Source organism: Prionailurus viverrinus, chromosome D3, assembly GCF_022837055.1.
Source record: "Prionailurus viverrinus isolate Anna chromosome D3, UM_Priviv_1.0, whole genome shotgun sequence".
Taxonomy (NCBI): Eukaryota; Metazoa; Chordata; class Mammalia; order Carnivora; family Felidae; genus Prionailurus; species Prionailurus viverrinus.
In genome coordinates this window covers 47,087,874-47,113,369 of record NC_062572.1, presented here as the reverse complement: position 1 = coordinate 47,113,369, position 25,496 = coordinate 47,087,874, and the positions used below count along the sequence as shown (strand labels likewise).

General features: G+C 46.9%; 1 protein-coding gene across 3 annotated transcripts in view; it reads right to left on the bottom strand.

Moving 5' to 3' along the window:
* Positions 1 to 25,496, bottom strand: part of CABLES1 (Cdk5 and Abl enzyme substrate 1) — a 113,682-nt gene that overhangs the window by 24,501 nt on the left and 63,685 nt on the right. For 2 of the 3 annotated variants that reach the window (XM_047827373.1, XM_047827375.1), the window contains one exon: positions 17,417 to 17,494. The exons of the other annotated variant lie outside the window; for it this stretch is intronic. In XM_047827373.1, the coding sequence (XP_047683329.1) occupies positions 17,417 to 17,494 (78 nt within the window). The remainder of the gene's footprint in view (positions 1 to 17,416; positions 17,495 to 25,496) is intronic. 3 annotated transcript variants of the gene reach the window in all.

Sequence of the window (25,496 nt, the reverse complement as noted above, 5' to 3'; positions counted from 1 at the left end):
TTATAATGAAAGCGTGATTAACAGCTGTAAAAGAAAGAGCCCAAATTTGCATCAAATATTGCATTTTTTAAATATTGCGGGGTACCTGGGTGGCTCAGTCAGTTGGGTGTCTGACTTCGGCTCAGGTCGTGATCTCACGGTTCGTGCATTCGAGCCCCACATTGGTCTCTGTGCTGACAGCTCAGAGCGTGGAGCCTGCTTTGGATTCTCTCTGACCCTCCCCTGCTCGTGTTCTGTCTCTCTCTCTCAGAAATAAACACTGGGGGAAAAATTAATATATATAGGAATAAAAGGTACTCTCCTTGGGATGCCATGGTATTGCCATGTTCAAAACTCTCTGGAGCCCCTTTGTAAATTGATAAAGTCTTACAAAAAAAAAAAAAAAGGCAAATAACCAACCTTCCCAATCTTCAAGCTTTATACTTATATATATATTTGCTCTGAACACTGTTACTTGAATCAGAATGCCCCCTCCCACCCTCATACCCTACTAACCAGATTTGACTGTAAATCACTTCGGGTAATTTCAGACCTCAAACTCACCCCTTAGGGATGGTGCAGAATTAGGACATTAACATACAGAACTGTAAACACTTTGTCAGAAGGTGCACATCATCCCGTCCTGAGCTCCAAAAATATTCTGAGCAATGGGAGTCCTTTCGGGATGTGCCTGCCTTTTCCCAGGGGCACCTTCTCTGCGGGGGGGGAACATGCTCACTGAGGGCCAAGGCGTCCAGGATGATTTAAGTCACATCACTTTATAAACATGCCGAGCGAACAGTGACCTGTATTCTAGTCTCTGACCTCAAATCGGCAGCTGGAAGGACCAAGCAAGCAGGTGGAAGCAGAGTGGGGCTCAGCGAGGCCACCAGGACCTTGGGATGGCACATGCCAGAGACCACCTGCCCTTCCGCCCTGCCTCCTACGTGAGCCATCCAGGCTCTCGGGCTTCCTGAAGCGATGGACAGAGATGATGCCTGCACTAACAAAAGGAAACGCCTACAGAGCAAGAACCTGAACCAGGCAACAAGGCAAAAGTAGCCATGGTGGGCAAGGAGAAGGGATGGCTGCGGCAGCCCAGGAAGCAAGTGGGTACAAAGACAGCAGCGCCTTGTGTCTTATTAAAGGACCTACAGCTCGCTTCCGGGACTTCCTTCTTGCCCAAAGCACAACCCAGCAAGCATGTGCCTCAAATTCCCAACTCCCAAACAACTGTTTCCTTGTTTCTATTTTGCCAGACAGAGAATGTTATTTAGGGCTGAAACTAATTTAAAAGCAGGGCCTATCTTTATGGGGTGAGAAAACAGAAAGAAATGAGGATGACAAAACATGCCCATTTTAAGAGTGCTCTGGCTGCAGACAGGGACAGAGGCTCATTCCATGATTGTATCCTGTCTACACCATGTCTGATGTGTAGTATTGACTTAAGAAGCCAGGCAGTCTGGCTCTTTGCTGTCTTACCAGTGCTCATTTATACAGATGGCATGGGACATGGGTGTCTATCATGTCCCTTAACATCAGTCTCAATTTGCTCACAGGCTCCTGATTCCCTGGACAGCCTTGCCTTTGCCAGCGGGCCCCCTCCTTGCTGTACGTACACATCCCAGTTCACAGAATCAAACCAGCCACACTCAAACCGCACTCCCCTTGCTGATGCCACCCCCAAGGGAAATGGAGCTATAACACACATTAAACTTGATGTGCTCACATAAAATCCAAGATTCCTCTTAGGAGATAAATCCCAAAACCCATTTAAAGATTTAAACAGGGGTTCTTAGACCCGGTGATTATTCCAATACCTCAGGACACTCTGGACAACATGGGAGAGAGAGGGCAACAGGCAAAGCCCCACCACACCTAACCACAGGAACCCATCTCTAGAGAGTGTGTGAGTCTGCTCACCATAGCCATCCCTGCCCACCACCCTTTGCTTGTTACCATTCTCCTTTGTCAATAACCAAAGCCAAGCAGAGTCGGAAAACAAGTCAGGAGAGTAGTAGATCCAACCTCAACTGTTCCTAGAAAAAACACACATTACTCACTGTAGACCAGCTCTAGCCCAATAGCACTTCCTACAGTGAGGGAAACATCCTGTCTGCGTGGTCTGATGCGGTAGCCACTAGCTCTCTGTGGCAACTGGGTGCTTGAAGTGTGATGAGTTGACTGAGGAACTGAACTGTTTATTTTAGTTAATTTAAACTCAAATAGCTAGCTAGAAAGGGAACATGGCTAGCAGCTCCAGTACTGGACCAAGTAAGCCTTCCCACAAGTGGCCTGGCCACTGCCTCAGGATGTTTACTTCCCAGGCCCCAGCTCACTGAGGAGAGATGGTGTCAGGTGTCCCAGATGGGGTGGGAAAGAGGCGGGACCCTGCAGATGGGAGCCAGCACAGGATTACCCTCAGTGGGGAGGGAAAGGATTATGGGACCCAAGTTCAAAGGGGACCTACACCCTGCACTCCAGCACCTTGGGAACTGGGCTCCTGGCTGTGATCAGATGCACATTATATGTGGGGCACACAGCAGCACATCCTTTTGCCTCGAAGGCCACGGGGATGGGGTGATAAGGGTTTCAGCAACACCAAGCACATTTGCGAACAATGAGCAGCGGTGCTCCCCAAATCTGAGGCATTACAAAAGACTCTAGGTCCTTTGCACATCCTGGTGGGGAGAAAGGAGGATGCCCAGTGATAATTATGTTTTAATTTCCTTTCAGCCTTGGGGTGTGAGGGATGGGATAATTGTTCATATTAAGATTTTTTTTTTTATTTTTTCAACGTTTTTTTTTTATTTATTTATTTATTTTTGGGACAGAGAGAGACAGAGCATGAACGGGGGAGGGGCAGAGAGAGAGGGAGACACAGAATCGGAAACAGGCTCCAGGCTCCGAGCCATCAGCCCAGAGCCCGATGCGGGGCTCGAACTCCCGGACCGCGAGATCGTGACCTGGCTGAAGTCGGACGCTTAACCGACTGCGCCACCCAGGCGCCCCAAGATTTTTTTTTTTTTTTAAAGAAGAAATGAGGCATTTCCTGCACACCACATCTGGTACACTCCTATCTGCTCCATTTGAACTTCAAAACTTCACCCACATGGTAATAAATATCACAACCGCTCCAGAAAATTGATAGCTTCACGGCAGCGGTTGAGGGCATGCTTTCCCATTTTTTTCTGGCTCAGGTTCAAGATGAGGTTGTCGCTAACTTCAGGACTGCCACTTTGGTGGAACTGAATTAGAAGCACACTTGTGCACACATCTGCTTGCATAGTGGCATGTCCATGGAACATGACATCCACATCTCGTGTAAGCGATTTCAATATGTTGGTTTCTTTTACTGGCTTTTGAATTTCTATATAGTAAGACTCGTGGCAACTGAAAAGACGGCTTTCACAAAGAGGCTGACAAACTTCTCTAGGTTCCTTAGCTAAGTGCTCTTGTAAGAGTTGCTGAAATCTCGTATTAACATGAGCCATACAAAAATGCTGTTGCTTGCCCGTTTCGACCCACGTACATAGCGATTTCACATCGTGCCACCTAATTTACAGACAAAGTAACTGCTCAGGACTCACATGTGAGCGTGAAGCAAATGAGAGACCTATGACCCAGGAAGCCCCACTGTTTGGGGAGCCAGGAAGAGTTGCCTTTCTGTAAAAGGAACTCTGAACAGTGTTGCTGGTTCATCCAAAAAAAATCTGTAAAAAACTCCAGTGAAAAAGAATTAGGCAAAAGTCCTAGGGGAGTAGTGATAAAATCTTGATGTTTTCTAAGATCATTGTTCTAAATTCTCATTAAAATGGTGTATGAAAACAGTCTGGCTCAAAAGCCAGCATGAACCCTCCAGTACCAGGAGACAGAACTGAATTAACACGGAGCTGCAGCTGTAAGTAATTAAAAGCAAACTGAAGTTGGACTTTCCAGTTTCTTTGAAAAGCCTAGAAGATTATTTTTCCCAGATACATCCAGAGTCCAAATATTAATTTACTTATGTTCCACCTCCTTCTAAAAATGGAATAGAGACAAGTTCAAATACCCTATATGGATACTATCCAAAATTGTGTGCATTAAGGTTTAAATGCTGTAGCTTGCATTCAGAGATGAACATGGTTAGGTCATAGGAAAGGATCTCATTTGGACAGACGCACTAACAGAGCCAGCGGTGAGGAACCACGGACAATGCAAGGGTCTGTTTCCTTCTCTTCCACAGGCCTGGGTGACGCTACAGCTCAGACCTACTTAGCTGTAAGAGCTCATTTCTCATCCATTCAAGTTTCTTTTGCAGAGGCTGTAGGCAACAGACAACACTTTGAAAACCCAGCACAAAGGTTTTCTTACAAAGTCTGGCCACTGGGGGTGGATGGGAGGTGGTTTAAGGGGGGACAGGGCAGGGGCTCACAGAAGATGGGGGAGGGGATGAAAACAGAAGATGAAAATGCATTTGGGGAGACAGCCAGGCAACAGTTCTACCCTTCAGCAAGGGGCAGAAATATAGGTTGGTTCTTTGTGGAGTGGAGCCCTATTCTTCACAGGATGGCCCCATAATTCTTTTAATGTAGCTCTCCTTGAAAGCCTATGACTTCGTGGTTGGAAACCCCCTGGACCTGTCTCTGTTTTGGCTCCCACAGCAAAGAGTGGATGAGTGTGATTTTGCAGTTGTGGAATCATCTGGTCAGAGCAGATGGCCAATCTAGATATCCTGGTGCCCAAAGGGGATTACCTAGGTTGTTATTAACCTCACAATGTCCCAAGTCCTGATTTCATCCCGTGTAACAGGTAAAATGATCTCCCATTACCGATGCTCACGAAGCAGTAATGCACGCAACTGGTCAAACAAGATTCCTTGTTAGGTAACAAGAAGTTCAAGGTTAAGGCCCTTTCCTAAAGGAGCATGTGATTAGCAAACCAATATTACTCCTAATAAAAAAAGATATGATTTAAATACTTAACACCTGGGAAGTGGAAATGTGTGCGTAATCCAATTAACTAGCTTCCAGGGCTTCCAGCTTCCAAGATGGCCCAACCTCCACTTGTGATCGTTTCTCTAATGGCGCTCTAAACTCGAGACCTTGTAATGCCAGACAGAAGCACCACTGGGCACTCGCTCTTTAAGGAACAACAACAGGTTGAACACTTTGATGCATAAATAATTTAAAAACCAATTAAATATTAATAGGATTTCCAGATCCTTTTAAAAAAGAGAGAGATTTGCTGCAGAGAGTAAAGCTTGAAAGCTGGATTAAGAAATACCACTTGTGAGCTAATTTTCATTAAGAGATTATGCATCCGCTGGAACCCTCTGATATAAAAACATTTATCATCTTTTAAGAAATCCTATTTCTCACCTCTTCAGATAAAATACAGCTGCCATCTTGGATTGAGTCTGCTTACTTGTAGCAGAGCTGAACGTTACACCACCATAGTTCAGAGTCAATGGAACAAAGCCCAGGGCTGACAGGAAAAAGTGAAATCAAAGCAGCTTTTAGTCTACAAGTCCTGCCCCTCACACTCAGCACTTCACCGATAAGCCATACCCCAAGGGTAACTGGCAGACAATGAAGGGGCCTTAATGTAGCTTACACCAAAATCTTTGTCTAATGGCAGCTCCTATAAACAGCCGGATAACGGCATGATTCATCCATGAGCTCATTCCAGAATATGTCTCTGTGTGGGAATATGGTTGGTGTGAGCAAAGAAACACAATTTGTGAGTGTGTAATTTTCCACAATGAAAAGAGATGTTCTGGGGGAAACTGGGTAGGGAGGAAGGAGGGGGATAGGCCAGAGCCAGGGAGGAGGCTTTTAGGCTTGGAGGCCCTCTCTCAGAAGAAGTGGTTTTGTATGTCACAAAACAATCAACGCTCAGGAAACAGACCCAAGAAGATGACCTCATCTGAAATGTCCCCATGACAAAAGCTAAGGACATAAGCAAATATCACGTGGGCACTGCTATTTTAAAACATGCTCCCAGAGATACCTTGTGCTCCACTGGGAAGCCATTTGCTTTATCACATGGTCTCAGATACATCTGTAGGAGAATCCAGAGATTATCATTCAATCAGGTCTGGTTATATGAATGGGTCCGTTCCTACACACATCATCATCAAGCTGGAATCATCTATTTTGATTATTTTACATAACCCTGAGTCACAAGTTAACTGGATTCACTGCTACCTCCTGATCAGATCTGTACATACAGAAATACCTAATGATGTCTGTATGTTTCAGGAAATAAAGTGCATCTGGGCATTTGTGTCAGTCCTCATATACAGAGATAGTCCTGGCACTGGCCCCCAATACAATGCCTGTAGTCTCTCACTCACCAATGGATTGTGTTCCAAAGCCTTTGAGTTGGCCGTCTGGAACTTGGAATGTATTTTCCCACGGACATGATGTTACAAATGGAGATTGCCCACACAATGCTCTTTTAGCCTCTAATGTCACCAAACTAGCCCCATAGTAAGAGCAAGAACTCTGGTTGTAGGAGCAACAGGTCAGAGGGTGAAAGAGGGTGAAGAAATACGAAAAAGCTGTCTCCCTCTTGGTTTCCTCATTTGGGACTAACCTTCAGTGACATTGTAAAGGGGGTCAAGTTTCATTCTTTCTACCTCTCTCTGTGAACCTCCTTTTCCTTCTCAGGACCCCAGGATCCTTACTCCTAAGCTGTTCCAGTCTTTCACAGTCTCTCCTGCTTTCTACTTCATTTAAAAAAAAAATTTTTTTAATGTTTATTTTGTGTGAGAGCAGGGGCAGAGAGAGAGAGAGAGAGAGAGAGAGAGAGAGAGAGAGAGAGAGAGAGAGAGAGAGAAACACAGAATCCAAAGCAGGCTCCAAGCTCTGAGCTGTCAGCACAGAGCCCGATGCGGGGCTCGAACTCACCAACCGCAAGATCATGACCTGAGCCAAAGTTGGAAGCTTAACCTACTGAGCCGCCCAGGCACCCCTCCTGCTTTCTACTTCTGAACCCATAAATTCCTTTGCAGCTCCTGGCCCCATGGTGATGGCAAAGCAGTCCAGGGGACAGGGCTGGTGGCACAAATGGAGGGGCAGTGGTCTTAGGTAGAGATATGGACGAGTGGTTTATCAAGTGGGGTCTGCCTGCTTCAGAGTCGGGAAACTTGCTTGCAATTCATTTTGTAAGCAAAAGGTTGCCAAGCCAAACCACAGATCCACACGAAAAGAGAAGGCAGTGACTCATGTGGATAAAAGGCAAAAAGACTCAGTCGGGCCTTGGCAAACTGTTGATTCAAAGAAGAAGAGCTGGTTTAGGGCTGGGACTGTTCCCAGAAAATAGTATAATTTACAAGCTTAATCTGAGAAGGGTGTTTACAGCTATGGGAAGGTTTGATGTTACAGTTATAGTGAAAAAGACGCGCAACATCTGTTCCTCTTCTCAGTGACCAGCTTCTGATAGCTTGTTCTGAAAGGTGGGATGTGGCAAAGCTTCTTCCCACCGGGAAGATCAGAACAAAACAATCAGCTCTTCATATTCCATACAAGCACATGCACTAGGGGATAAGAAAGAAAGAAAAAAAAAGACTGGAAGGAAATAAACCAAAATGTTAATGAAGGTTTTGTTTAGGAGCTAAGGCTCAATAATTTTTACCTTCCTTTTATTTTTACATACATTCTAGATTTTTAAAAAATAAGCAGTTAACCACCGAGGAAAACAATTTAAAGACCAAATGAAAGCAGATCTGAAGATGAATCCCTTATGTTCGTAGAAACAAAACGCTGATGAACTCATCATGAATCGGACTGAGATTTGCTGTGTTGGGGCAGATTTAGGAAGAACAATGAAATAGCTCTGTGACTGGACAGAACAGAACCAAAGTGAACATTTAATGAGTATCTACTACAGCCTGGCAGGGTGCTCAGAGCTTTCATATGTAATATTTCATTTAATACTCTCAAAACTCTAAAGCTGACATCATAGCCACTTTTACAGATCAGGAAGCCTGGGATCAGCAAAGCAAGTTAATTTGCAGGGACCGAGGATTCCACCTGACCGCATCTCCATCAAACACAACCTATGCTCCCTGGCTTCAGATGCCCACCGGCACCAAAGGCAGGGATGTTAGATAAGGACTGTGGTTTTCCTAATGGGACCTTGAAGCACAGAGTAAAAGTGAGTGGGATTCTCATTCTCACCCACTCTTCTGGAGTAACTCTGTGGTTAGCTATTGATTGGCATTTTGTGTAAACTTGTATTGGAGGAGCGGTTTCTTCAGCAAAATGTCTGAAAACCACAGGACTGAACAGTCTCCAAGTTCCTTCTAGCTCTGAAGGTACATCTTTGGAGTTTAAGGGTGCTCCTTGCCATTGAATTCTGAGAAAAGGCATTACCTGGTGTCAGGTATCCTTTGGTGAGTTAGCCTGGGGACACCCAGAGAAGAGGCAACACCCTTATGACCAGAAAGGGCTTCTACACCCTTACAAGTGGTTTTTGCTCACCAAACTCAGCCTGTAGGCCTGCTGTTATGAGTAAAAATCCACCCCTATTCATGATTAATGGAACTCAAATGCAGTTTACCTGAAAGGAGTTAGTGCAGCCTGTAACCAGTCTTCAATCTAAGCATGCCAGCAAATCCTGACATCTTCCTAACGCGTGCACTTGATTAGACATGGCCATGCTGGTCCCCAGAAAAGGCCGGACAGTGAGGACCAGAGTGTGTGTGTGTGTGTGTGTGTGTGCGCGCACGTGCGAAAGTGTGGGTGGGTGGTGGGGAGAAGGACCAAGGCAAGAGCTTCACTTTACCTGACATGGAAAGGGGCTCCAGAGACAAGAGGAAGCTCCCCACTGCCTGGGAGTACTGGGCCAGGGAAAACCACCTCCTTCTAACTCTATGCAAAAGTCAAACCAAAGATGTCCTTGGTTTAAGCTTTAAGCAAGAGCAGTAAACACAAAAGGAAAATCACATGTTGATCACGGGCTAGATAAGCAAGCCAGCTAAAAGCCAGGGAACTCTGATGGGGCTTGGGCAGACCAGGTGGGACATCAGCAAAAGGCCCTTGGCATTCTTGGGTTTAATATTCAGAGTGTTGAGTATTTGTGAGCAACTCAAGCAGCACAGCAGGAGTGATCCATGGTGTTGGTGAAGCCAATAAGAACTGCCCAAACTGCGAGGCTACCATGTGGAGGAGTCACCTGGCCGGGTAGGTCAGGTGAGGGAACCTAGTTGGGGCTTAGCACCTGTATCCTGACACCTCTTTTGTCACTGTAGGCTTAGCAACTTTCATTGTGGATGTGATCATCACCTGCAGAAAAGCAGGGCCCAGAGGTCCATGACAGATCATCCTTGTTGGCACCTTCCAGGCCCCTCCTTCTCCTTGCCCATCCAGCACCACCATTTCTATCAAGTTGCCAACAGGGATGGGGTGCCAGGGTGAGGACTCCAGGGAGTACTTGCTCCTGTTGAAGCAGCCAATCTGGCCATCGTTTTTTGGCACAACGATACATTCATAAAATTAGCCATTCTCAAAAGCCCAGAGACACAGTCCTCAGACATACTGTTTTTACTTATTCATTCAACAATTACAGAGTGTCTACTATGCACACTGAAGTGCTAGAGAGGCCTTGAGAACTAAGACACAACCCACACCTTCAAGCAGGATGAGGACAAATTACAAAGGAGTTAAAATATATTTGTTAAGTGCTATGACAGGCCTATAGGTACCATGGAACACAAGTGGGCTCTCAGCAGGGCTTTGAGATGGGGCATTAGGAAGACCGTGAGGGTGGCCTGAGAAAGCTGCTTGGAGGGGAGATCTGAGTTCCATCTCAGTAAGAAGCTTAAATGGGGTGAGGGGCAGGAAGTCTTTCGAACTTTGCACCAAATATATAAAAGCCCCAAAAGCAAGAAGAACCTGACACGCAGCCAGGCACATCTCGCTACGGCCAAGAGAGGCCATGGGAAGAAGGGTTAGACAGGAGAACTGAGGCCAGCCCAAGGCCCTCTATCTGCCGACTAGTCTATAAAATCCTGAGAGGCTTTTAAGCAGGGGTGATAAGCTTTGAGTCAGAAAAATGACAAGTAGACAAGAGTAGAACCGTCCAGGGTGCAAGGGCTCCCACATATCTATGGTTGGGTTTTTCTCAGCTGAATGATAATCACAGATGAAGGCTGGGGTCAGGAGCCAGCAGCGGTGATGGCAAGAACTGAAGGGGTGGGGAAGGGAATGGGAGGCTGGGGCCCAGGGCTGGGAGGCTGCTTCCACCTGCGGGGTGGACATGTATGGAGTCTGATTAGACATGGTCTTCTCATTAAATTGAAAAAAAAAAAAAACAAAAAACAAAATGAAGGTGAAAGAGACATCTTCAGATAAAAGAAAACTGGAAGCAATGGATCTGTACTACAAGAAATAGTACAGGAAGAGCAATTTCTTCAAGATGAAATGAAAAGATATCCAATGGAAAGTTTAGAACTTTGGGAAAGAAGGAACGCTGGAATGGGTTAAGTATCTGGGTAAATGCAAAAGTCTTTTTGGTCCTTTTGCCATTTTCCTCTATCTCTTTACAAATTACATGCCTGTTTGAAAACACTGAGAACATCTTCTTTCAGTGAAGCATGTTTGGGTGAGGGGGAGGGACCCCTTAACTTCCCCGAGGGTTCCCTCCTGGGGCTGAGACCGGGTTAGGGCTGGAGTCCTTTGGTGGCCTCCACAGGTTCAGTTTGGCCACAGGTGGTTCTTCAGTGAGCCACTACGGCAGAGATCACCAACTGGCCCGCAGTACCCCGGAAGGCCAAACACTCCATTTCCCAGACTCTCGCAGGCAGCAGAGGCTCTACGGAGCAGAAGCCCTCATGTGGAGGCTGGAGGCGGAAATAACATTGAGTGGGGGTGGGGATCAGAACTTCTGGCAAGTGTAGGTGGAGGCATAAACAGCAGGGTTTTTACAGAAAGAAGCCCAGAGTGTGGCTGCATGTCTGTCCCAGCCGCACTGCCTCCTACTGGGCTGCTCTTGGGTGTTGTTACTGGTTTCTCTGTCTTTCTGGAACATTCTCTGAATGCCCCCTCCCCCCAATCCACGGCCTTCCCACAACAGTCAGTGAGGATCCTGTTGTCAGAGTGTACCCCACCCTGCACTCCACCCCTCCGTGCCCATCAGAGCCACTGTGAGTTGATGAGACAGGCAAGACTCTGAATTCTTAAACCAGAAGAGCAGGAACAAAGGACAGTTATTAGGAGCGCTTTGTTTATCTAACAGAGGATTTCCTCAAGTGTTGTACGTGAACAAACTCTGTAAATCAAATGGTATTTTAAGCAATAAAAGAGATTAGTAAGAAAGCAAAACGCTTTTCATTTTTAAAAAGCGTCGTCACCAACCCTTTTGCAAGGACATGTTTGGTGCTGTGATACAGTCCTCGACTGTAACTACTTAGCATACTTTCTCAAAGAGAGGCATTTTCCACACAGGATATAGACAGGAGGAAGACCCTCACCAGCCCCTAAATTGCTTCGGCGGTGGTGTTTGTGGGGTGACCTGGCCGTGGCTGGGTAGCTACTGGGGAGATATAAGCAAGTAGCACTCAGGGTCATGACCTAGTGATGCCCACAGACAGCCAGGGTGTCCGCACCATGTCAACACCTGCATTACGTGACCCCCCCACTCTCCACGGGCATTCCTACTCTACAGTGGACGAACACTCAGATGAGGGGAATTATACAGATTATTTTCACCCAAGGCTCCACCCAAAGATGCTGGGGGCTTGGCCTTGGAGGAGCCAGGCTGCGGCGTAAACTGGCAACCTCTAAAGCCTTCGGAAGGTCACCACCCACCAGCACGAAGACCACTGCGTCCCCAGGAGGTGGCTCTCCTGTGGCACATACACAGACCTCCACCATCACCCAGATACACACTAGACAGCCAGTGTCGCCCACTTGTCACTAGTTCCGGGCCAGCAAGTGCGGCCCCAAGCCACAACAGTGAAGAAAAACACACTTGGCTCTCAGCTGTGTGTCAGTGCTTTGGGACCTGCACCTATGGGGTCTGTTTGTCCCAAAGCAGAGAACACAGCACCTCACGGAGCCTGCAGCCTGTCTGCCCTCCCTCTTACCTCTTGGCACTGCTGCTAGGCCAATCTCTTCCCCAACCTTGTAACTGCAAACTGATAACCCCAGAACCCACCTGACGAGGCTGTCGCAAAGATTCAATGAGCAGATGTGTGATGGCACTCAGCACAGTGCCTGGGATACTGGAAGCATGACTTTGCTTCAGCTCACATTACTTTCTCCATCTTGTTCACACAAATGCTTGACCTTATCAGCTCTTCCTAAGAAAATAGGCTCTTTTCTCAAATACCTTTAGCTATACATCAAAGCAGGGAAAACAGCTTGAAGAGTACGGCAGCTGCTAAATAACCAGGGCAGTCCGCGTTAAGCAGAAGCTCTAAAAATCACAGTGAGTGGTCCTATTGTCAGCTTGGAAGTATAAATCTGGTGGCACGCAAAGTGATCCTAAACATTTCACACCGTTCTCAACCCTGGGATGATTAAGCCCCTGTCCTTGTAGCCTACACCAGGAAACCATGTACCAAATAAAACCGCAAAGTCACCAGACCTGCACTTTTTAAAAAAATCTCAAATTAAAAAAAAATTGAATGGAGAATTATTCAGAGGGGAACTCCAGAAGCACCTGATCACTAGTGGATGGGAAGTGTGAATGGCACACCTCATTCATAAACTCCTCGTTCGACCAGACTTCCAGCTTCCACATTAGCAAAATCGACAAGGATGACAACGTATGCAGGACCTTGGAAAGTCTGGTCAAACGTCCATGTTGTACTGAGACCTGGAGCGGCTGAGTGATGGGCCTGTGGCAGTGACATCCCAGGACAGCTCACTTCTGTCCCTACCCCCTTCCCCTTACTACCTAGGTCTAACCACTTAGCTGTTGGTCAGCAACAGGATTCCCACTTGGTTGGGGCTTTACCAAATTCTTTCAACAAGCCAAGCATCACAGAGACTCCCCACCACATCCCCCAAAGTTCCTAAGGGGCCAGACCATCTTCTAACATCCTCGGAAGTCAATGGTGAGGCTGGAATGTCCTTCCCCACTTCTCTAAGACCTCACGCTTCTATGTCTTGATGAAGAGCTGCCAACTCTGGGGAGCATTCCGTGATCCCTCCGTCTGAATTCACTGAACTCCCTCCTCTATGCTCCAGCTGCACACTGCTTAGGACTCATTTCGTTGTTTGCTCTTGTGTCTGATGGTCAGTGTCTTTACTACCTTGTGTCTCCTACCGTTAGAGGGTAACGAGGAAAGACACATTTTCCTGTGCACCACTGTATCCCTACTGCTTAGAACAGTGTGCCTGGCAAACAGCATGTTCTGTGAAGGAGTGAATTCTGCTATGCAGCAGGATTGCCTGAATCTCTACCCAGGAGACAGGCAGGGATGGTAATGTATTGGGAAGGGGAAGGAAACTCACATAACAAACTCTTGGCTTTTTACTGTTGATAGTAGACTCAATGTAAATGTGGATCTTGATAAAGATTTGGGGGAAGTTAAAGCACTCTGTAGCACCTCTTTGTGGCTCCCCAGCTGTCCTGGATTGGTTGTTTACATGTCTGGCTTCCTGGCTCAATAATAAGCTCCTAGAGAGTGGGTCTTCCTCATCCTACACCCTCCCAGCCTCGATCAAGGTCTTGCACCCGCAAGGGGTAGAAAAAATGCATGAGTGAACAAATAAGTAAATGAATAAATGGTAAAACCTCTCCTAAGACTGGCCTGTCTGCTTTGATCAACTGATGTCAAGACCCAAAGTTAAGTGCTCAGTTCAGCTGAAAACCAAGAACAAAGCTTTGGGGTCAGGGTGGGAGGCAGGGCGAGCCAAGATATGAGAGCCAGACTTGGGAAGCTCCAGTGCAGCATGAGAAGCCAGAAAGCAAAACCAGAAAGAGGTAAGGCCATCCTGATAGATGCTTTCCTTGTAAAAGAGGTTCAAGTACACACTGGATGAACTTCTGAGTTTCCTGTTTTTAAAACTTCCTTGTGATGAAGTTGGAGCTGAACATCATCCCTTTTAGCAGTGGGGGTTTACGCGTGTCTGGCATAATCATGCGCCTGTGGCTCAGTCCACGTGCAGAAGCACAAAAGAAATGTGGCGGCTAGAAACCACAAGGTCAGCAGGTTAAGATGGCTGGAGTACAGGGTTCTGGTGCTGCTGGTGCTGCTGGGCATCCACCCCCATGCCCGAGGGGTCCCAGCTCTGAAGCAGCGAGGCCAGGCCAGGTCATCTCTGAAGTCCTTTCCAGCCCTGAAATTCTATGATTTGTGTCCCAGTCACACAGAGTTAACTCTTAGCATAAAAGGAATTTTCCACAGCAGAAAGGTATTAGTTACTACAGGCATGAACTAAAGCACTGTAAAAATATATATGCATATAATTTACTAGCATAAATACTTTTATTATTTGAGCACAGTGGTTTCCCAATAATTAGTGAAAAATAATCCTAAGTTTAAGTGGCATTCACTAATAAGATGTCTGCTCATCGAAAAATTTAAAAAGCAGAATCGCTTCTTCACCTTACCACTAAATTACAGTATTTTGAATGGTGTGCAGAGTTTCTCATGTGAGTATTTAAGTAGAATGTGCTGCAGAAAGAAACAGGCATGCTCTTTTCTGTTAGGTATTGTAATTGATCTGATTATGTGTTTTGTTATAGAAAATTAACCTTACTGCACTTTGATTTCCTCATCTATAAAGTTTGAAAGAGTTTATTCATATCTAAAATGTAAAAGGTTATGTCCTGTGACCCCACAAACTCACTCTGCTTCTTCATCTGGGCCAACCGGCAGAACAGCTGAATCTGCCAGTAACCCTATGACAGATCTTCCTGAAACATCCAGGGCCTTGTCAGCAGCAGCCAAGGAGACTGCGGCACTGACAGACACCCGTTTCCCAGCACACTAGCTGGGATTTCCTCCAGGTGTTAAAATGGGGGGGGGGGGGCACATATTTCCAACAAGGACGTCAAACAGTTTGGGTGATCTCTTCCTGGGTAATTTAAATTTAAATGTGTTCCCAGGAGTTCTGCATAAAATGCAATGATCTTCAAAGTAATGACACAGGTAGTAACTTGATATCCCCATTCTACAGAAGAACAAGCAGAGGCTCAGAGACAAGTAATTTGCCCAAGCAAAAAACTACAAGTCTCCCAAGTTCTCCATGCTGACCTCCCACATTCTGTTTAAGAATTTGGAGACCCTGACAAGCGGGCCCCACCTACCTCTTTGTGTGAGGTGCTGTGCTGGACCTTGTGTACTCAGTTGCCCCAGGAGCCTCAGTTAACCCCTGCGAGGCAGTTACCATAAAAGCTCCATTCCAGAGATGGGTTTCTGTGATTATGAAGCCTGTTTTGCCCATTGGCCAGAGTGAGTCAGGGAAAGTCCTAGAGCTGGTCAGAGTTGGGTTCAAATTCCCATTCTGGCCCAAAGTCGATGTTTGAGACTGTAACTCTTAAAGATCAGTGGTCCTATCTATAAAACAGGGTAAGTACTTCGGTACCCTAGTGAGGGGGCCCCAGAATTTGGAAATAAGATCACCATTCCAGAATGAAAACAGACATGAACAGTTCCAAGATGAAAGCACAGAGAAGCCAGATTATGTTAAAGACACTGAATGAGTTCTCAGCCAGGAAGACTTGGCAATCATCTGACTGAGTATCTTTAGCCTTAATTAGAAGTAGTAATTATGTGTGAAATTTCAACGTGCCTTGGTTTAAGTTCCAGGGGGCAGGAACCAGGCACAAGTTTCACTATGTTTATCCCAGTACCTAGTCACATAGTAAGCACTCAATAAATGAACGAATGCAACATAGCTGAGGGAAGAATACATCAATCAGAAAGGCTAGCAAGGGCAGCCCAGAGAAATAAGGCTAACTCCACAGTGACCATCTAAGCTCGCCGTGAGGGGAAATATTTAGACAGCCTTCCACTGCTGATTCAGATCTCCCTGGAAATGTGCTCACAAGCTGGTCACACTGCAACAATCCGAGCCCTGGGGCCATTACTTGTATAATAAGTTTAACAAACTTGCCTTCTGGGTCACACATAGGTCCGTGAGCTGGTACAATCTAGTCTCCATGAGGAATAAGCCTGCTCTCAGGTGCAGCCGAACCTGGGACCACAGGTTGGTAAGGTAAAGCAGGCCTCCTCACAAGGTTTCCTGTGGGCAGCCCTGCTGGCCACACCCAGGTGGCCACTGAACCTCTGAGCCGAAGGATTTGCTGTCTTTTCCATGAACATCTACTTTTGCAAGGTTGTTGTAAGGATGCAGGGAGTGAAAAGGACTGGCATAAGGTCCTCAATCAACAGTAAGATTACCATTGCTCTTTCAGACACATCTAATAAATGACTGAGTCACAATTCCACGAACAAAATGTGCCACTTTCTGTCCCACAAAGCTTATGGTGTAGAGTACGGATAGAAGTGAACTGAACGGATAGAAGTCTGACAAGTCTATGTAGGAAAGGGAAAGCCATGATGAGCAGGAGCAACCGGCAGAGCTCATGGAAGACAGACTACGGTGAATCTGCCCCAAGGCCACACTGCCCTCCCACAGGGTGGTGGTCATGAGCAGGTAGGGTGTGGTTGTCACAGTGTCTAGAGGGCACTTCCAGCATTTAGTTTATAGAGGCCAACATCCCACAAGGCTCCTGCATCCCATGCAGTAAACTGTCCTACCCTACATATCAGCATCTCCCTGACCTCAAACACAATATGCAGTGACAGGTGAGGGACAAAGCAGTCAAGACTCAGAGGAAATGAGCACAGAGTTCGGCATGGGGAATGAGGAGGAGAGGCTCTGCAAGGACAAAGCCTCACTTACCTACTTTTCTTCAGAGCGAAAGGAGGAACTGGTTGATCTAGAGAAGTAAGCGTTCCTTTGGCCTGTGGTGAATCGCATAGGGCTGTTCCTGGTACCATTTTGCTTTGGTATTTGCTCCGGCTTCCTGGTCAGTTCCCAGCCCCAAGCCCAAAATGCAAAGAGGCAGGATGTCCACATGGTTTGTATGATTCCTTACCTCACCTACCTTTCTCCAAAAGTTGACATGGCCCTGAGGAATGGGGTGGGTCCCCATGTTGCTCGTTTTACAGTATTGGAAGAGGTGACAAAATGCACATTTAGAAACAGCAGGCAATATGGAGAGGACTGGCACGGGCGCGTGCACGCGCGCACACACACACACACACACACACACACACACACACACACACGCATGCGTGCGCACAAATAACAAGGAAGCTTTCTGGCTGAAAAGAAAGTGGAGCTTTTTTTCTTTCAAGTTTACAAGTCCTGAATTTGCAGTGTCAAAGGCAAGGCAAGTTCTTTGAATGGGAAGGGTAGCCACATTATGCACAAGGTGTCACAACTTTTCACCCAGAGAACTATAAAGCAAGCATGCATATACATACCCTGCTTGGGCACTGTCACGATAGGGCAGCACTGAAAATATACTACAGAAGGATCTTCTGCCACTGATAAGGACTATTCTAAAAAATAAAAATAAAAAAAAGAACAAACAACAAACAAACAAACTAAATGCGAACACTCTTAAATTAAAAAAAAAAAACCATAGCAATTAAGCATTCATGGAATTCACAGCAATATTTGCACACTCCTGCCGCCTCCTCTGGCAGATGGTGTTCTGTGCTCCTTGCAAAATGCAATCTCAGCACAGCACAAGTACATGGCTTTCTCCTCATCCGAAGGTTAGTGCGTGTGACACGGGCGAGAGTCTCTAAGGCGCACACACGCATCATTTCTCTGCTGAGAGCTCCTGGCTGGGGGCTGCACGGCAAGACAGAGCAGACAGAGCCATGAGTCTAGGGGCCCAGTGCTGCCAACAGTCATGCCACATTTAAACCACCCTTGTCTACTCTGCAGTGAACAATGCAAGAGCACTAGTGCCAGAAACCGTGCACAAGAGAGACATTCAGATGCCATTACGATCGTCAGGTTTTTTATGTGCTGGCAGCATGTTAGGTTCTGAGAATAAATTAAGGGAACAATTACATAATCAGTCTTATCTTCCATTCCTGCTATAAAGAAACTACTGGAAACAGTTCTGCATTATGCTCTTATGCAATCAAAGGCCACTTAGGAAAATATTAGGAAAAAAACCTCAAAAAAGTACTTATCCTAGCATATGAAAATAACTTTAGCCAAAGACAACTACTGATTAAAAAAATGAGAAACAAGTGGAGGATGTTAAAAAAAACTAACGTTCTTTAACACAATAGCAACAAACATCAGATACGGAACTTACTGACTTTTGTAATCTTTTCCTTCAATAATCATGATGATACAACCAGAGAAATGACTACTACTAACTGTACCACGGTTTGGAGATTCTGCCCTTGTTTTAAAACTGTGATATTAAACTGTCGACCTGCCTAGCATAAAGTCGGGTTCCCCAGCATGGCAGAGCAGGCCCTCTGTCTTCTGGCTCTTTCTGCCTCTCTGGTCTCAACAAACATGACATCCCTTTGGCACTTCATCATCCACCCATCCTAAAGGACTTGCTGTCCCCCACCTTTAAAAGACCGCTGCTGTTTCATACCCCTGTCCTTTGCATGCTATTTCTTCTGCCTGCTAAGCCCAACTTGGTAGGCTTAGTGAACTCCTACGTAGTCTTCAAAACCTAGCTCAGAAGTCACCGCCCCAGGAAGCATTTTCTCTCCCTTCACTGAGTTACTCATTCCCTTTTTGGTGCTGTTGCTGGCTCCGGATTTCCACTGCCAGGAGTGCACCGATCACAGAGGGCTGCTCACCACTGCCTCCCTCTTCTTCTACAAGGGGCGTCCAGAGGCTGAATACATGGCAGCCCCTCCATCAACAGTGTGGGCAGTGCTGTGCTTCAGAGCAGCACCTGAGTGTCCGTCCCCGGGAAGGCAGGACCACGGCTGTCTGTTCATCCCATGGGGATTCATCTGACATAGTTAAGGGGGTGGAAGCAACAGTCCCAGCTGCAAACAGCTGTGTCACCTTTGCGTGACTTCGGACCACTGACAAACTCTTCTGAGCCTCAGTTTCCTCAACTAAAACGACAGGATAAAACTGCTAACTAGCCTATTGGAACGCTGTAAAGAGTAAATGAGTCTATCCTGGGAAAGCCCTCAGAACAGTGCCTGGCAAATAATGCACACTCGATAAATATTAACTGATTTTACTGGGGACCACCTTCTTGGGTTGAGGAAGGTTTCACCCTGGATTCTGAATCTCTTCAGAGCTCTCTGCTAAAACACACAGGCCCGCAGGGCACCTGGGTGGCTCAGTCGGTTGAGCATCCGACTTTGGCTCAGGTCGTGATCTCACGGTTCGTGGGTTCGAGCCCCACGTCGGGCTCTGTGCTGACGGCTCAGAGCCTGGGGCGGGCTTTGGATTCTGTGTCTCCCTCTCTCTCTGCCCCTACCCCACTCATGCTCTGTCTCTGTCTCTCAAAAATAAACATAAAAAAAAAAAACAAAAACACAGGCTCGCAAGATGTGAAAGGTGCACTCCCAGGACAGCTGAGGGATGACACACGTGGCCCGTCTAACAACCTACACGTAACACTCACACGGCGGGGGTGGGGGGGGGGGTGGGGGGGGGGTTCTCTCTCCTCTCAAGGGAGAGGTTTCTCGTCAGATACCACGGACCCAAACCCTGTCACTGCTGCCAGAACAGAAGTGTCACAGACAGAGTGGACCACCAAGGCGTCAAGGGCCAAGAGGTAAATAAATTGTGAGCACACCACCTTGCGAAACAGCAACCAGGCTCCTTGGGCTCTTACTCGGAGAGACCAGAGACAGATCCTGATGCTGTAATGCCTGTGTCCATTTATTTAAGCAGACATAATATTTAAAACTTACTAAGTATCCATTAGATGCCCCATTCTAAATGCTTCAAATGAAGAGAGCAAGTAAATGACATGCCAACAGTGACACACTAGCAGGTGAGACCCATTGGGGATCTGAAGCCATGCTCTTTGCCACTATGTGCCTTGATGCTTTGCCCTTCTCTAAGACTTACTAGAAGAGTCTGCTCCTGTAGGTTTGACGGGGTATTCATGGACTTCCTAGACCCAAGAAGTCTGCCTTCATCCACATTTTCTAGGGTGGCTTTCCAGCCTGGCCTGCAGGTCACCAGGCTAGGAATGGGTGGGGCCAGAGGGTGACCCATCACAACAGCCCAGATATGAGTTGCCAGCACCACCGATGCCTCACTCTCCTGCTCTGCTCAGCCTGGGCCCTTTTCCAGACAGAAAGAGGTTCTTCACACAACCCCCACCATCCCCGGCCATCCACCCAAGAGAAAAGCCTGGAACTGCCCATTCCTGGTGGTGCTCAACATCCGTGTCTTCTGCAACACAGAGGAAGGAATGTGTTGAGCAAACTCAACTGGCTTAGTGTTAGTTCATTTTCTTCATTACTTTGTGCTAACGTACGGTTCCTTCCCACACACTGAATTTGTTTGGACATTTTTAATAGAACGAGAAAATGAGAGAACATAAATGCATGTGAAATTAAATATTCTTTCCAAAGTCCCAACCACAATGTGTCTATTAGCAAACAGGCAGCATTAGAGTTCTGCTAAATGAGTGCTCATCTGTGTGGTCCTCACCATTTAGGTCTAGGAGAGGCTGACAGCCTGAGTCTCATTCAGAAAAACATGTTATTCTAAGACATAGGTCAGGTTTAGCAACTATGAATATGGAACGTTTTCCAGCAATCCAGTAGGGTTGGTCCTTTCACAGTTGACCATTCTCAAGCAGCTGGAGTGGGGAGGAGAAAAATAAGGACCACTGAATCTTTGGGCACTTCCCTTCCTTTTTGGGGTTGAACCATCCTGTTGACTTCCACTTTATGCAGGGTTCAGAGGAGGAATACAGAGCAGAGACCCACACAGCAGCTCTGCACAAGTTTGTGGCTGTTCCTGGGGAGTTCCAAAGAGCTGACAGAGTTCCCAGGTACGCATCCAACGTGTTTCCTGAAGTAGCTCTGAATCCAGGAGGGGCTTCGGCCTTAGCCAGAGCAGGCAAATAACAACAAGTGGCAAGCTCTCGCCTTCTGTCTCCTCCAAGAGTAACTCTGAGCAGTGTAAACCTAAAGGCAGGCCCCTCGTAACCAAGTGCTATGCCCCAAAGCTGGAGTGTTCCTGTGAATTTGCAGCTTTCCTCTCTGTGAGTACTGGGGAAATCTCCATCATCATGGTGATGTCCAAGAAGAAAATCAGATTTATTTGCCTTCTTAAAGTGCTTCTGTATTTGTGGAAGAATTCAATCAGATGGCAGTTGTCAAGAATGACAGAAGACAGCCAAACTCCATTTCCAGTGGGCTTCGGAAATTGGCCACCTCCATGTCTTGGCCTCCAACCGATACAGTTATTTTCTTGGATGCCCAAATTGCATGCAGAAAGTCCACATAATTTTCCTTTCTGTAACATTTAACACTTTACTTGGAGTCAAAATGACCAGAAAGCATTACACAAAAGATTGTAACTTCAAAAGAGGAATTAACTCCAGAAGGATAGGTCTTTAAGGAATTAAAGATCACATTTCCATATAAACATCTGCCAAAGAAGAAAAAAAAAAAAGACAAAAAAACAAAATAAAACAACAAAGGGAAAATCTCCTAGGGCTGCAGCCCACATGGCGAGAGCTGCTTCTGGATAGACAACATTTTCCAAACCCTTCCAGGAAGCATGAAGAGCACCGTCTTTCTTCTTCATAAAACTTCATTTCCTTGCTTAGGAAAGTGTTTCTGGTATGAGGAAACCAGGGCTTCAGGCCACAAAGCTTCCAAAGGCACACACTGCCTCTGAGATACTGGAGTGTTCCAAATAGCCAGGAGATACACAACGGGCCCCATGGCTAACAGAGCACCACAGACCACGGTCATTACATCCACTCTCAACCCTTTAGACCGGAGCCAGCAATGTCTGACCAGGGAATATTTCATGACATCCTGGACCCTCAAATGTCCCCTCTTATGCCAAAAACTGGCTTTTTGTTCTATTTCCAGAATCCTGGGGCATCTCTGTTGGCTGTAAGAAAGTTCACTCTCTCCCAGGTGGAATATTCCATTATAGCAGAAATATGCTCTTAAGGACATAAAACAAGCAACTAACGTTTACTCTAAAGCTAAAGAAAATCACACTTGCAACAATGGTGGATGAGCATGAACACAGCCCAGGGTGACACTTTAGGTACTGGGGACAAGTGAATACCGCATTCCCTAGTTCTGTAGCTCATGCCCTACACGAAAGAGAAAGAACACACTTTTAAATGCTGGGGTATGTTCCCTAAAAAGACACGCTGAAATCCTAACATGTTGAAGTCCGTGGCACCTTGAACTTTGCAGATGTCATCAAGTTGGGATAAGGTCATCCTGAACTAGGGTGGGCATTAGAACCAATGGCTGGATTTAATCAGGACAGACATTGGGGGACCCTCCCGTACACACAGAGGAGAGAAGGCCACGTGACAATGGAGGCAGGGACTGGAGTGGCGCAGCCAAAAGCCAAAGATGCCCCGCCTGGGATTGCCGGCCACCCTCAGGAGCCAGAATGGGCGAGAGGTGACACTTCCCTAAGAGCCTTCAGAGGGCACACGGCCCTGCTGACACCTTAATTGTGGACTCGTGGCCTCCGGAGCTGCGAGAGCACACATTTTTGTTGTTTTAAGCTACCCAGTCTGGCAGCCCTGGAAAGTGAACACAGCTGGCGTGCAGTCACTTTATTCCCATGGCTGCGCAGTGCCACCCATCTCCCGCTCGGCCATCTTCCCTGCGCTCGTGCACGGTTGCTGGTGCACAGAGAAGATAAAGCTGTGAAGGCTGATGCCAGAAAACAAATGAGTTTTGTGAAATCAGAGAACTAGAGCCTGCCAGGCACTTTCTCTTCCCAGCCCCTGCTCCCCCCTCCCCCCCAGCTGCTTCCTCTTCCCACAGTGCTATGTTACAAGCTTGGGGGGGGGGGCTTGACACCCCTCTCTCTTTCTGAAGGGCTGATTACATACTTGAATGAAAATTAAAACAAAAACAAAACGTTCTGTTTCCTCTATTTAAACTCTCATTAGCCATGGGTGGGGGCGATGCTTTTCCTCCTTAGGAACAGGCCCCTAACCGCGGCATGTGCCGAGCTTGGGAGGAGGGCAAAGAGCAGACAACCTGCAGAATTCCAAGCCCTTTCTTCACAAAGAGATCTGTCTCTTCCATTCTGAAATGTAAGAAAAGCAATCTCCCAATTCTGAGAGTCAGAGGAAGGAAGAAAGGAAGGAAGGGAGAGAGGGAGAGAGGAAGGAAGGAAGGAAGGAAGGAAGGAAGGAAGGAGCGAGCCTGTGGAGAGGAGGGACCTAGAAGCCCGAGCACGAGGCAGGGCTGAGGCCAGGGGCAGGGCAGGCCAAGGAGGAGCAGTGGGGTTCCAAGAGGTGAGAAGAGGGAATACAGAGCACCAGATGAAGGGAAACATGGTGGTCACAGTGATGTGTCAGGCCCCCAGCTGGTCGGGGTGAAGGAACTGGAGGCCCCAGGGCTGGCATGGATTAGACAGCAGAAAGCACCTGAGGGTCTCCGCTCAGTAGCCTGCAAATACAAGCTGGTGAGATTCTCATCAACGGATGTGTGCATCTCCTTCTCACGACTGCTCACAGCCGCCCCAATCTTCACAGCCCCCCGGGACTGCCAACACTGCTAGTACCCGAGCACAGCCCCTCACTGCTGGCTCAGGGGGCACACTTTATCCCACAGAGCAGGAGTGGTGGAGGGCTCCCAAAAAATAGCTGTGTATGCTCTTCTGCCCCTCTCTCCCTTCCACAGATACTTTCTGAGCACTTACTCTGCCAGACCTTGGGGATCGGAACTGACAAAGCCAAGAGCTCCCTGCTCACAAAGCTTCCAGTTGGGTAGGAGGTACATTTACACAGGGGTGGGAGTGCCCTGACTGAGAAGTAGAGGTTGTTATCTGAGGGACCGGTAACCTGGCCTGAAGGAGGCAAAGTGGGCTTCCTGGAAGAAGTGACACCAAAGTTAAGACCTAAGGGATAAGGGGCAAGGAGAAGATAAACTGGTGGAGGGAATGCCTAAGTCAATGCTGGGAGGAGAAAGAGCAGAAGGCCTCTTGAGGAACGCAGTGTGCAAGAAAACTCTGCTGACCTCCATGTGCCTGAACCACCAGGGTGAGTCACTCTGACCAACACTCACCACACACTCAAAGCTCAGGTGGGGAGGCTTGTTCTCTAGAATATACACTCTGAGTTGTTTACTTATGAAGAGTTAATTATGCACATCCCCAACCTGTTTACTCCAGTTGTGCTTGCTACTTGTATTTGTTCAACAAAAGCTACACAAACTGATCAAATGTGAAGGGGAAAAGGACATAATGCTGTAAAAACACCAAGTGCTTTAAAACATATTCAAGCAAGGCAAGTCACTGAAAAAACTGGGGGGGAGGGGGCGGTTACTAGAAAGATTAGGAAAACACTGAATATCCAATTGGATTTTGCACTTAGATTCTTGGGTCACTTTATTTATTTATTTTTTATTTTTCTTAATGTTATTTATTTTTGAGACAGAGAGAGACAGAGCCTGAGCAGGGGAGGGGCAGAGAGAAAGGGAGACACAGAATCTGAAGCAGGCTCCAGGCTCTGAGCCATCAGCACAGAGCCTGATGCGGGGCTCGAACTCACAGACTGTGAGATCATGACCTGAGCCAAAGTCGGAAGCTCAACCGACTGAGACACCCAGGCGCCCCTCTTGGGTCACTTTAAGGAAGTCTAATCTGGGGGTGCCTGGCTGGTTTTGTCGGAAGAGTATGTGACTCCTGATCTTGGGGTCAGGAGTTCAAGCCCCACATTGGGTGCAGAGATTGCTTAAAAACATAATAATCTTAAAAATAAATAAAATCTTTTAAATAATAAAATAAATCCAATCTGGACATGGCAGCAATAGGTGGGAATAACGATATGTGGCTTTGATGCCAGAGACAGAGTCTGATCCATGGGCCCAAAAGCAAAGAAAAACCTTTTTTTGGCATCAGAAAACCTGCTGAATGGGGCACCAGAGTGGCACAGTCAGTTAAGTATCTGACTCTTGATCTCAGCTCAGGTCACGATCTCACAGTTTTAGGAGTTCGAGCCCCACGTCGGTTGGGATTTTCTCTCCCCCTCTCTGCCCCTCCCCCCTCTTGCACTTTCTCTCAAAATAAAATAAAAATAAACTTCAAAAAATAAAATAAAATGTCCTCAATAAAACAAACAAAACAAGAAACCTGCTGAACGGATGACCACCAATATGCTTTAAGTTAAAGCACAGTATTTCAGCTCCATGTGTAATTTCTGTGGCTATTTCTTCCATGGATCACTAAACTCTTCTCATAACCATGCAACTACTGTAAATAATTCTGCATAGCTAGATGGTGGCTTGGCAGTAGAGGAGCAGAAACAGGTTAAGGCTGCAGGCCAGCTCCCGAAAGGCTTCCCAAACTGGGGAGGGAGTGGGTCCCGAGGCACAAGAA